The sequence below is a fragment of the Chroicocephalus ridibundus genome, chromosome 5 (genome assembly GCF_963924245.1).
Source record: "Chroicocephalus ridibundus chromosome 5, bChrRid1.1, whole genome shotgun sequence".
In the NCBI taxonomy this organism is placed as follows: domain Eukaryota; kingdom Metazoa; phylum Chordata; class Aves; order Charadriiformes; family Laridae; genus Chroicocephalus; species Chroicocephalus ridibundus.
Window position 1 is genome coordinate 76,513,642 of NC_086288.1, and position 14,041 is coordinate 76,527,682.

At 38.4% G+C, this 14,041-nt stretch overlaps 1 protein-coding gene across 7 annotated transcripts in view; it reads left to right on the forward strand.

Moving 5' to 3' along the window:
• FAT1 (FAT atypical cadherin 1) overlaps window positions 1-14,041 on the forward strand; it is a 112,650-nt gene that overhangs the window by 65,090 nt on the left and 33,519 nt on the right. For 5 of the 7 annotated variants that reach the window (XR_010071108.1, XM_063335066.1, XM_063335068.1 and 2 more), the window contains exons 7-10: window positions 726-794; window positions 2,734-2,873; window positions 12,093-12,368; window positions 12,581-12,791. Coding sequence is in view for 6 of the 7 variants with exons in the window: in XM_063335066.1 (XP_063191136.1) it covers window positions 726-794; window positions 2,734-2,873; window positions 12,093-12,368; window positions 12,581-12,791 (696 nt within the window). In the remaining variant the exon portion in view is untranslated. The remainder of the gene's footprint in view (window positions 1-725; window positions 795-2,733; window positions 2,874-12,092; window positions 12,369-12,580; window positions 12,792-14,041) is intronic. The other 2 variants (XM_063335069.1, XM_063335072.1) reach the window with 1 other exon arrangement.

Here is a 14,041-nt window from a genome sequence, read left to right on the forward strand (position 1 = left end):
CTGAAGTGAGCAGGAGAGAGAAGAAGGTTCCACGTGCTCGAATTCAAACAGGGTCATCCAGTCAACAACAAACAGAAACAGCTGTAGACCAAAAAGAGTCCATTAGAGGAAAGGTTAAGAAAGGGATATTGTCAGGAAAAGGTGAGTGGTTCATGGAGATGAAAGAGAGCAGATAGAAGAGGCCTCAGAGGTCTTGAGAGTTTCCACAGAGTACAGCAATGGCATTTCCTGGGGTCTTTAATTAGCAAAATTTGTTAATTAGATTGGGGATGTACTTTCCTGTTGTCCTTTTTAGTTTGCTTCAACTGCTGTGCACTCTGAACAGTGTGTACATCTGAGTAGAATTCTGATGATAGCGGTATTTTGATTTGCTTCTTTTAAGTATGCAGCACAGTTTGGACATTTACATAATTTTTATTGTATGCTTAAAGCAGAAAATAGATGATCTTTTCCTGCTGTTTTTAGAAAGGCATATACAGGAAAGGGGAAGGAGCGAACTTGTCCATACAACGTAAAATAAACCATTTTATTTTGACTGTTTTCTAATTAAAAGTGATTTGGAAAGTTTGATACGTGATCATGTTGTGAATTATCTGCTACTCTTACAGGTGGTCATTATACTGCCCTCTTTTACTGTTTCTAATAGCATGAATTAATTTGATTGACAGCTTTCCTTTGTGTTCTGTGCTTGCTTTCCATGCTTTCTTTCTTTTTGGCTGAGCCAGGAGACAAGCTTGCTAGTGAAGTATTTTACATCTTTCAGATGGCTTGTGACCTGAACTGTACAGCAGAAGGTATCTGCTGAGATCACATAATTTATTACCAGATTATGAGATCTGAAATGAAAGCGTACATTTATAAAATATTTATTTTATTAACCCTTCGGAAATCAAAGTGCTCACAGTTGCATTTGTGAAAGGTTCGTTTTTGTTTTGTTTTGTCATCATTACATTGATACAGCATCAATTCAGAGCATCCAGTTTTGACTTTGGCCAAAACTGTTGCTGTTACACTTTCAGTGTACCAGATGCAGAAGTTTGGGTTGAGTTCTGCTTCAGCGGATTACCAGGTATCACCAGTGCTACAAAAATTAGACAAGGCCTTTGTGATTTCCTTGATAAGGAAGAACAAAAAGTTGGTTAGAGAATTTATTCTTGTATCAGGGAAACTGAATGAACAGATTCACCCTGATCTTCCCTTAAAATGGAGATGTCTTCATTGAGACATTAAATTCTCCTCTCCTAGCCATCTGAGAAAACGGTTAGAGACTCACTTTCTGAAGCTGACATCTTGCACAAAGCCCATTAAAAAAATGTCATGTACGCTTGTTAAAAAAAATTAAAAAGGCTGCTGCCTTTCATGCTGTCCACTTTATACCCGTTCATGTGATTCAGATACTGCTGCTGGGCCAGTAAGAGGAGCTGGCTTTCAGTGAAACTAGAAAAATTACGTTATCTTTGTCATTATCAAATATCTTAAATCCAGTGAAGCAGAATCCAGCCCATCTTTCCTAAACTGATATGTCTGTCATGCAATGGAACCTTCTGACGATGAAAGCCTTTCTACATGTGAATGGGGGCCCATTTCGGTATTTACTGTTCTTTCTTGGATTAAGTATAAATTTGCAACCTTTGGAACTTCACCCTCTCACTTGTAGCCTTGTTTTTTCCTAAAAGGCATTCAGTGATTTACAAATCATAGCATGTAAAAACTCATTAAAAAAAACCCAAACCCACTCACGATATCTGAATGCTATCCGTGTAAAATATAATTAGAGAAACACATGCACATAATTAGAAGAAATTGTTTTGCCATATCTAGCGCTGGCTTGACCAAAATAAAAATTGATTCCTCCGTTTTAGGCAGTTTATTGAGAGGTCTAAAGCAATTGTAGTTAAATGGCAGTATTTATCATTGCTAACAATATTTGGACTTAATGGACATTGTATTCTCATGACAGTCTGCTCGGGGTGGCATCATGATGATCAATTAAATGTTTAAACGACTAAGTGTAGCTATTGATCTACATGGTTATTTAACTATGTTTCGAAGGGTAATTTGAAAGTTTCACAAGGCAAGTTAAGATAATTTGCTTCAGAAAAGGAGCTTGCCCATATGTAAACATTGGGCATTTAAACCTGTAGCACCTATCTGAGTCCCGCTTATCTCAGTAGGAATTAGATAGCGAGTCCTTTAGATATACTCAGCGTTGAGGTGAGAATCCTTTGGAGGTACTGTAGCTTTTTCAACCTTATCTATAGTCATATACGAGTATAGTAATTTATACTCTGATCCAAATCACACAAATTTGACAGTATTTCTGATTTGGGATTTTCGTGTATTTTGATAAAAAGTTTATTTTTTCACTAATTAGCCTGACTGTCTGCAAAGAATGAACTGTCGCATTTCACCTAGTAATTCTGTTTCCTGCTATTTGGAATCTTTAAATTCTGGTTAAAAAATAAAAAAAAAAGGAAACAATCTCTCTAACTTGCTAACTTTCCATGAGCCAGACAAATCAGCTTTGTCCAACAGTAATCAGTTTTAAATATCTGTAAGTAGCAGCATATCATATTACCAGAAAAAAACCCGGGGGTTTAAAATAAGTGTATATATGTGTGTATACAGTTCCACCTTCATTAAGCATCTGAAGACAGAACATGATCATACATGAAAATCATGCAACAGTGCTGTGTTTTATGAACTTCTCCCTCTCCCAATTTCCTGAACAAGGTGGCAACTATGACAGTCGATTTGATGTGGACAAGGGCACTGGAACTATCATTGTCGCTAGACCTCTTGATGCAGAACAGAAATCAAATTACAACTTGACAGTAGAGGCAACAGATGGAACCAGATCTATCAGCACTCAGGTAATGGACTTTCTAATGAAGCACTTACAGAAGACGGAATTTGTAGTGGAGGGTGGAGAGGGTGTTGCATTTTCTCGTTACCCTTTTTTTTTTTTATCCTGGACAATGAATATTGTTTATATAAATTAGGGACTCCATCTAAAATAGAAGTGGATTCTGACATAGAGTCATGTTATTTGGTGGTCCAGGTGGGAGGTTGTGTGTTACTATGCTGTAGCCTGAATCAGCCGCTGTTAAGTTATATCATGTTCCTACATTAGCTGAGTAAATGAAAACAGAAACTAAGCCCTTCCATGCGTGATTTACTTACAAGAAAAGGATTAATACTTCTTATGTGAATTACCCCTCTTTATTCAGCTCCCCCAAAATCACCAAATAATATGATTACTTAGCTTGAAATTTAAAAGATCACCATTGTAAGGTTGTTTGGATTTTCCCTCCCCCAAGATCTGTGGATGACAAATTGTGCAATGTCCAATTATCGTTTCATAAAATTGAGCTGCTCTTTCTGCATGGTGTGCAGAAACAAGGTTTAGATGATAACATCTCTGTGTATCTTCCCAAGGACTTTGTTTTGGCTTCAGTGTAGGTAGAGATTGCCAAACACTCAAAAGTACAAAAAGTAGCAATAATAGACAAACCAATTTTTTTTCAAATTACCTCTCTACTAAGGCTCCATGGTGGTGGCATTTCTTTGCAGTTGGACTAATAAGTTTGCTTTAAGGCAGAAGCCTTTTGTGACACTACCGGAAATAACTCCTAGTAAAGTAGGTTATGATGTATATCCTTCTGTTTTTCCCATCTAGTTTATTTGCCTATTCCAGAACCTGAATATATTTGGAAGTAAGGTTTAGCTGAGGTTGGTGTGGATGGAGCCATGAGCATAGAGGAGCTCCGCTTTTCTTCCAAATAGAAATGAAAGGATTTTATTGATTTAAGACTGTTGGATTAGGACAGTGATGTGTCTGTGTGGCCTACCCCTGTCACTGAACTACTGCTCAGGAACTCAAAGAGCAATAAGTAGGTTGCTGCTGTGTTTTTCTGTATATGGAAATCTGTTATGAACGCAATTTCTTGTTCTGCACTATGTATGTTTTTCTGTTGTCTTTTCTAATCTCTTATATGTTGCCTTCGTCCTTTTGGCCAGAGGGAGAGATGTTTCTTGTCAATGTTTAAGATGTAAAACAGAATCTTTATTGACCTGACTGTGTGTCTGGAGGCTTGATAGGTCAAACAGCCTAAATTCAATAGTAGAAGATTGCAAGGCTAGCAGTTTCCTTTGAGAGCTGCCTTTTCCTTTAATGGTGACAATTGTGAGTGATGTTCTAGACCACGAATCTCCAAACATGACACGTGCCCCCATCAGAACTTGCTGCTGTTATAGCCATGGGGCCATTGCTGCTGATAACCACCATAAAAGGTTTGGAGAATCCTGCTGTAAATATATGGCCCAGTTGTCATAAAAATATAGAGCAGATTCATTTCTACTGATTTCAGAATGCTGGATAGAAGGCATGAATTAGTTTGAAAAAAAACTCAGAAGAAACCCCAATCCAACTAAGAGAGAATTTCTTTTGCCAGGAAAGTCAGAAAGACAGCAAGAGGCTTTCCACACGCTTCCCCACCCTCCCAAGAATGCCGTCAAAAATGCCACCATGCAGAGTGTGTTGGGGGTAGCCTGGGGACTAGTAAGGGCTGAATTTGTGGTCTCGATGACTGCAGATATTCTATCCAGTGCTGCTGCTTCTATAGCTGAATTTATGCAGGCGTCCTGAGCTGTCACAGTTGAACCATAATCTGCTTTGTCTTCTGGAACAACCAAGAATTGGAAGGTCACAAAAATACTTTAACCCTCACCCCTTCTCTTCCTCGGGTTTATGTGATTCATTTAGTTCTTCTCGGAAGTGCACAGTGTAGCTTTTGTCCAATTTCTTTAAATGAATTTGTTATTTTAGCATTTTGTAAAGCTGAGTGAACATTATAAACATTTACCACAGCAGCCTTCTGCAGAAGAATTGGAGTTGTAGTCTCAAATTTATCGTCTCTTATTTCTGTGATTGCTTTTGGTATGTATTTCTTTTGTGTCTTTCCTTTCCTCTGGCAGCTGGAGTTGGCAGGAGCAGAGGTTGTGGTTTCTGTTACAAGGGAGCACAAAGGCTTCCTTTGCATTGTCTTCCTTTTTCTCCTTGTGGGATAAGCACGAGTTACTGTTCAAGTCTCATGTTCCTGGGGTATATAGATGGAGGAGCATGGATTACTTCAAACTCTGCAACTGTTGGTGCATGAACAGAACTCCTGATTTTTAACTGATTCTCTTATCTCCCCCGTAACTCCTGGCCCACCCAAATGGTCTGATCTGTTAAGATAAGTCCTATCCTTAAGAAGATGCATTTCAGCTGAAGCAGGGGAATTAAAAATGTTGATACGAAATCAAAGTTGAAGGTGTGATTTATGGCTGCCACTGTGTAAATTCCGTTGCCCACTGCTGATATAACGATGATGAAAGTTTGAGTGTCGAGGTTGTGTTGGATTCTTCTAAGAGCTGATAAACGGTTAAAATGGAGTGACAGGCAAAAAAAAAAAATATCTGTTTATTGAGTGCATACATTAGGAACAACAATATGCCATACACAGCTTTCAGCTTACAAAGTAATTGCTGTAAACATTGGAAATACAGTAAACAATTTAACAGACCTTGTTTAACAGCAGATTAAATAATTTTACGTTTAATTTGAAAAAGGAAATGACATTTTCAAGATGCTGAGGAGGGGGACAAGAAACCAAAATCTTATTGTGTAAAAGCAGTGTATTGAATCTGACTTTAAAGTAGAAGGCATTTGCTGGCCTGAGGCCATTAACATCTGTAGAGCATTTGACTCTTTCAGGACTTCAGTTAAATAGCTTTTTTGAAAACTACAGCAGCAGTAGGCGTGGAGGCTATTAGAATTTTGCATGCATCTAAATGCCAAATGCATGATGCAAAACGAGGACAAACAAATTCCCGGCCTACAGTAGCAGTGTTAGATGATGTTACAGATGACTCCTGTCACACTAGGAAGGAATATGATTAAAAAAACAAATCAATGTACTGATTTTTTTGGATTAAAATGTTTTGGCCTTAAATAGAAAAGGTTATTCATAGGATGTAAGTAGCAATATATTAACTATTGAGTTGCTTTTTGGGGGGGGAAAAAACAAGAAAGAAAAAAAAATCCTGTTTCTAGTTATAGCTGCTTCCAGTCATTGCTATGTCTATCAATTTTTTTCACTGCAAGTAATGCTTAAGATGGTTTAAAGCTAATTGCAGCATCTTACCTATTGCTGTGCTAGTGCAGAATATTTAATTTTGCTTTATGCAAAATTTATATGGATGTTATGCTTTGGCGTTGATTTGGGAATGAAGGATAGAATGTTCTTCAGTGATTAAATGTGCATTTTTGCTTGCGATCACCACACTGCTCCACAGAGACATTTTAGAATGGGAATGCAGTTATATTATCTCTGGATAATATAAATTTTTGTTTATGAAAATAAACACATCAAGGTAACTATAATGTCATTATGAATGCAGAGAGGAGGAGATTTTAAACTCCACATAGAATCAGCAAATGAAAAATTAGGTTAAAAGAATCCAAAGGAACATCGTGTTTAAATATTACACACTGAGTATGTTCTGTCAGTGGCACATATCTCCTCTATAACTTACTAATAATCAATGTGTTCCGATGCAAATTTAGGTTTCACCAGTCAAATAGTTAATAGATTTCAGGTCCTTCCCCTAAATAATCCTGAGCTGCTTTGTTCTCTGTATAACCAGGTTGCATGACTCTCAGTGAGATCAGAGGAGAGGGCAGTTGTGCAACACAGCCTTGCAAAATGAGTCAAGTTTCTTTAGTTCCAGACCATTTTGTTTCAGAGATCCCATTATGGTCTGTTAATGTCAAACTGTTCTACAGTGTGCCTCTTTAATATGCAACTTCCTTCTTAAGAGATAATATTACTGTATTTCATTTGAATTTAATCTTACAATTTCATTGAGAATTTATGTAGATGGTTTTATTGTATTACACATGTTACTTCAGAATAACACAAGCTGTTCATATATTTTGTTCACAGGCCCACAAACTCATATTTTTCTGTGTGGGTCTTTAAAATTGCACTCAAAATTATTACTGCAGGTGCCTTTCATTTAATTTGAAGGCCTTGACAGTTTACATGGATATTTGGTCCTCTTACATTTAAAAGGAAATTGTACATCTAGCACCTGTCACTTAGCATCGGTTAAGAAACGCTGTCTTGAAAGTAGGGTTTCCTTAGTACGTTTATTTAACAGTTTAGATTGGAAGGAGCCCCTGGAGTTCATGTAGTTAAAACTCCTGCTCAAAGCAGAGCAAACTGTAAAGTTGGATCGAGTTGTTCAGGGAGTTGTCAGGTTCTAAGTGCCTGGGATGATGGGGGTGCCGCCTCTTCCTTGGACATGCTTTGATGTTGGCGTTTAACAACCCTCCTTGAAAATATATATTTATTTCTTTTTATGTCTAATTATAGTTTCCCTTATTGGAGCTTGTGAGTTTTGCCTCTTGTCCCTTCACCGTGCACCTCTGAGAAGAGTCTGACTGTCTTTCCTGCAGCCCTCCCTTTACACAGTGGATGGAGAGCTTTTAGATCCCCATTGATTTTAATGTCCCTTCACTGGGTTCGCTTCAGTTTGTCAAGATCTGTCTTGCACTGCAGGGCGCAGAACTGTAGTGGATCCCCGGTCCCACCAGTGAATGCCAAATAAAGGGGAATAACTCCTTTCCCCCTCCCTGCTGCTCCCCTGATTAAAGCAGCCCAGCATGGAGTTAGCCGTTACCAAAAGCGTGCGTGTCCATTCACATTATGCTTGTCCACCACAGTCTGCGGAGGGGCATGAAGTAACAACATCAGTGAGTGAGAAATGAATCCTAAAGGATGTAGATAAAACACCTTTCACTTGAGTCTAATAACTTTGGATTTTAGGTACATTTAAAATGATTGCACTAAGAGATCAAATTGGGTATTTGTAGTTGTGTTCACCAGTGTGGAGAAAAACTGCATGCCTGGGCAAGTAATTTGACAAGTAATGGAACGCCTGAGCAAGCCACTCGTAGCAACTGAGTCATTATGTTTCTTCCTTAGCAATATTTTTGTTAATACTTCATATTTAATGGTGCTGTACATTTTGATGAGCTAGCTCCTTATCTGCTACCTTTTCAGAGGATGTCTCCTCATGTGTTTAGCGGTAAGGTCATTTTAACTGCTTCACTAGCTAATACCAGAGGAAGTTGATGCCAAGTCCTTCTGGTGGTATGATCAACAGATCACTTCTCAGTTAAGCTGGTTCATTGGCTCTGTGGTTAGTCTTGCAGGTACCAATGCTGGTTTCATTCCTGGCATTTAACTAAGTACTTTGCATGGCTTTTTTGTGGTGCTCCATGCTAGAAATGCTGTTTTCCTGTATTCGTTTTGTGTAGTACCAGCAGCACAAGTAGCCATGTCTTCTGCTCCAGAGAGTCATCTAGCGCAGTTGCTCTGGAGTTGCATTCCTCCCACCTCAGGGTTTGACTGATGTTCCTGTATTTCCTCATTTGAAGGGAAATAGATACGAACTTAAGTAACAGTTTTGATTTAAATCGATCAAATTTGACACTTTATCTTTTCACTTGCGGTTTTTCTGGGTGTAAACTTAATCTGTTGGGGGGTGGGAATTGAATAAAAAACATTGTTGATACGTTCATTTTGGAAGCATAGTATCCATGAATTAAGTGTTGTAATTGTATATGGCCATTTAACCTTTTAGTTATACAAAATGTATTTGTTTAGTTTGGTTTGTATTGAGGGTGAGAGTTTTTCTGCATTTTTTAAATTTTTTGGCCATCTTCATTTGTTTTCATTTTTCTGAGGACCCATGTTCAGTGAGCAAGTGTTTTTACTAAAATGCTATGTAAGTGACTGTATTGGACCCTTCAGTATTTCTTCTTCCGAGATGCATTAAAATGTATTTTATTTATACAGAATTCAAAAAAAACCCCACCAACGACTGTGCTTGTGTTGCTTTATTACATCCTCTCTAATTATGACAGTCTAAAAAAAAATCTCATATTTAGGGTCATATTATTTTCATTCTTGCTGTTCATTTTCCAGTTGAATTTGTTAGTGAATATGTTTAAAAACTTGACCTAATATGTATCCTGGGTCACCTACCATTCATTTTTCTCCTCACTGAAAATCAGTATTTATTCCAGCTCTTTGTTTCCTATCTTTAATCAGTTTTTAATCCATGGCAAAACCAAACTCCTTAGTTTCCATAACAACATCTTGCAAGGGATTTTATCAATGTGCCAAATGATGAGTTTATTTGCTATTTCTTCTGTTTTCTGGGAAATCTAATAAATTATGGGAGGCAGCGTTTTCCTATAAAAAGCAGTGATGGTTTGTAATTTTTCTGACAGACTGTTTCAAACGCTGAATAACCACCTATGTTTATGAGTATTTCCCTAAATGTACTATATCTCAGATTATGGCCGACTGACCCGCAACCCCTGGAACTACATCTACTAAAAAAGTTAGAGGTGCGTGTGTGTGGCTGCGGACACTCGTGTGCACACACATACCCACGCGTGCCCCCCTCCCCACCCTGCCTGTCTGCAGGTGGAGCTTTGCATTATTAACAGCGTGTGTTACGTTAGGAGGATTACCATTTTTTTGTATTTCTTATTTTTTCCTCTCTGCAGTTCAGCAGGACCTGGGGGTGGCTCCCATCTTGTCTTGGTGATTTGTCTTCATTTAGCAGCTTATTGCAGCACCCAGTGATCTTGCTTACCCACAGGTTTCAAATAAACTTAAAACAGTTTTTATTCTTTGCGTGGCTTTTTATTCTGTATCTGCCTTCTGACTCTTGAGATTCCACATTTGCCATCTTCCACTGTGTTCCTGTATTCCCTTTTATATCCTTCTCTGTTCTTTTTTATTAACCAAGTGAAATTCTCAGTGAAAATAATCTTCTGGTGACAGTTATTTCAGCTACCAGAGCGAGCAATATCAGAGTTTTTGGGATGGCTTTCCTATGTTGTAATACAAGAGTTATCACAAGCGTTCCGCACCCAGGTCTTTGTGTCCCCAGATTCTCGCTTCCATTAAGCAATCTGCCCCGTGGTGCTTCCAGGGTTGGTGCAGGACTTCGTTATGTAGATGCAAAAGTCTTTCTGTTTATACTTAAAATAAAATCCTTCTAAGTGTCTCCTAAACTCTTGGCAGCATTTGTAGAGTATATCCAAGGACTGCCTATGTATTTCTGAAAGGTATTTAAATGTTTTCAGCCTGTATTAAACTTTGCCATTAGGAAGGACTCATTGTATTGGAGCTTAGGTAGGAGTTGCAACCTGGATAATACACCTGCATCTGAAATAAATATTTTAGGAATTGGTATGACTCCTGTTGATACACTTAACACCTGTTTTTCCTTGGTACGAATTTTAAAGTAAGATGCTAGTTTTGCAAAGTTGAAGTTGAGGAAGTTTTCTCTTCCTGTAGTGAAATATATGGCATTTCCTTATTATTTATCACCATCAGGATTCATCTCATCTAGTTCTACTGCATACAATTTAGTATCTTATATCTCTAGACTCCACCAGGTATCAATGCAAAGTGAATAAGTATCTTCAAAGGGCAATTTAACCCACTTATGTTATCATAAGTACTTATTTTAAACACCTGTTGATGGCACTTAACTGATCTAAACAAAGCAGCTAACCTTTGGGTGGCTAAAAGCATGGCTGTATGTGCAGCACATAAAGAATCGTAGAATGGTTCGAGTTGGAAGGGACCTTAAAGATCATCCACTTCCAACCCCCTGCCCTGGGCAGGGACGCCTCCCACCAGACCAGGTTGCTCCAAGCCCCATCCAGCCTGGCCTTGAACACCTCCAGGGATGGGGCAGCCACAGCTTCTCTGGGCAACTTGGGACAGTGTCCCACCACCCTCACAGCAAAGAATTTCTTCCTAATCTCTAATTTAAATCTCCCGTCTTTCTGTTACCCCTCATCCTATGGCTCCCCTTCCTGATCCAGAGTCCCTCCCCATCTCTCCTCTAGGCCCCCTTTAGGTACCGGAAGGGGCTCTAAAGTTTTCCTGGAGCCTTCTCTTCTCCAGGCTGAACAACGCCAACTCTCTCAGCCTGTCTTCATAGGACAGGTGCTCCAGCCCTCTAATCATCTTCATGGCCCTCTTCTGGACCTGTTCCAGCAGGTCCGTGTCCTTCTTATGTTGGCATGTCCAAGAACTTGAAATTAGCCAAGCGTTCTTGGAGCTTTGCTGCCCAGCTGCCAAGTCCTCCACATTACTGTTACTCATATGATGTTATCACTGGTGAAAGAACAAGATGGTGGCTGAATTTCTTACTCTTTTTATACAAGAGCTCAATGCTGTGCGAGGCAAGTGGGTGTGCAAGGATCTTGTGTGGTTCCAGGGAATATTATTATTCAGACAGAGAGAGCATTGCCTGTGTAGCACGTAGGTGAACCCATCTGAACTTTGGTGGGGAAATGCAATTTGAAGCATCAAAGTTACTATTACTGTAACTTCAGAGAAATTGTGTTGGTGACCAGTTACCTATGCTGAGATTGTGCTTACAGGGCTGAAGAAGAGCAAATAATGCTTGTGGCTCTTTGAAATAATATGCTTTTTGGGAATTCCATCGCTTTTCCATTCTTGACTGGGATTGGAAACATAAAGAGCTGAAAGAGGATTGGTTCTATATGAGGGCAAGGAGGAGAACAGTGCATCCGCTGCCTTGGAAAACATTGGTTACGATTCCAAATTTGCACAAATAAAAAGGACTTTACCCACCCTCAGATCCATATTGAATTTTTTATGTTATTTTTTTTTAATTTCAAAATTAATAAGGAATTCTTTTTCATCTTGCTTTAGACAAAAATCATTCCCTTTAGGGTATCTTACCTAAGGCATTTTTGATTGTATAGATTTCTCGTTTGACTTAGGGAAAGGTGAGGCAGATTTGGGTTTAGTGACATTCTTCTTTCCTACACCTCTTAGATCTCTCCCCTTCCCCAAAAAAAATATTTGTCTTGCAGTGGAATTATTTCAGTATTATGGTCTGATTTTTAATGAAATAGCCTCTTTTCATCTCTGATTCCCAAATATCATCGATGCTTTCCCCTTCCCATTGTATCATTTCAGGTTTACATCAAAGTTATAGACACAAATAATCACAGGCCTCAGTTTTCTGCTTCAAAGTATGAAGTTGTTATACCTGAAGACACCATGCCAGAGACAGAAATTCTGCAAGTCAGTGCCACGGACAGAGATGAGAAGAATAAACTGATTTATACTATGCAGGGCAGCACTGATCCCATCAGTCTTAAAAAATTTCGTCTGGACCCTGGAACTGGCGCTCTTTATACTTCAGAAAAACTGGATCATGAGACCATGAACCAGCATATTCTCACAATAATGGTAAATAAACGTAATATTTCTTCTGTAGTCAATAACATTTTTTTAATGTCTTTTTTAATTTTTCCCCTCAATTCAAACTTTTAGTTTTATGTTTAATTTGTGTGCAGTCTTTGCCTCTGACTGGTACAGATTGAACCTTGAATTACTGCTAATATTTGCTGAACTACTGAAATAACGGTGCTTAATTACTAGTAATGTGCTAACTGTTTCAGGTTCGAGATCAAGATGTTCCCGTGAAGCGCAACTACGCTAGAATCATCATTAATGTTAGCGACACAAACGATCACGCTCCATGGTTCACCAGCTCTTCCTATGAAGGACGGGTGTACGAGTCAGCAGCTGTTGGATCCGCTGTACTGCAGGTTACAGCGTTAGATAAGGACAAAGGAAAAAATGCAGAAATTGTGTACTCTATTGAATCAGGTATATTGACTTTCTTACCTCCTCAGTTTATTTTGAAACAGTGCTCGCTGGTCCTTTGTTTCAACTGTAGGCGTGTATAAAAATAGCTGTAAAAAAAGCTGGCAGTACAGGTGTATGTGTCATATTCTGTGAGACGTATATAAGATACAGCCTCAGAGCATTCAAAAGAAAACTAAAATGACAAAGATTCATCTCCCTCCCTTAGCTGTTTATATTATCCTTTAGATACATCTGCAACATTTTAGTAGTATTAGAAGAAAAAGCTACCGTGAAACATTTATGAGGGGTGCGTTCTTTAGAAATTACAGAAGCATTAAATTCAGATCTAAAAAAAAAAGCATTCTTTTTGGATAACGTAAGTGATATTTCTTGGCATAGGCAAAGCAAGGATTTGATGAAAAGAGTAAGAGCCTGTGATAAGACACGTGCTCTCGTGTTTAGCACAATGTGAAAGAAAGGAGCTCAGAAATAACTTACAAATATCCATATACTTAACCACTGAATAGTCCCAGTTTTTAAGTTAAACTTTCTGATAGACGTAGCAAAGAAGGAGTTGCTTTGCATGGTTCCCTCTGGCTGATTTTAAATAGGGGGACCGCTATCCTAGCTCAATAATATATATAAGAAAGTCTGGTCGATTTGGCGTGGCTCCTTGCAGATTGCAGGCCAGAGAAGAGCTGCTGCTATTTATTTGTAATGTCAAAGTATCTTTCTGAACTTGCCTATAACAATTCAATTCAAATGATGGCAATTTTGAATAATATGAAAACAGGATGACATTGACTGAGTTCACTTACCAGACAGAAGTGAGTTTTGGCTCAGTCCATTAAATCTAGATACAAGCCAGCCATTACCAAGGTCCTGAACTCTTTAGGCACTATGACTGGAAAAAAAAAATTTTTTTTAATTTCATTACCAATGTGCGGCACTACTTTCAAGGTAGAAAGTAATTTAAAATAAAAATCCCAGTAACAAGCATAAGAGACCATATATTAAAGGGAACAGTAGGTAAAAAGTTATTCAGTTATTGTTGCACGCAAGGTGATATGTGGAAATGCTTTTTTTTATTTGACACAAGTTGCTTTGTAAAGCATAGGAATCATTTACTGTAAATATTTTCCTTTTCTTCCCCCAAAGTGTTGTTTTGGTATGAAAACATACTTCAAAACTGTGTTAAAACAAAGCTGTGATTATGATACACCAAAGAGGAAGAATATGTTTAAGTGTCTCATAGGTTGCTTAAAATATCT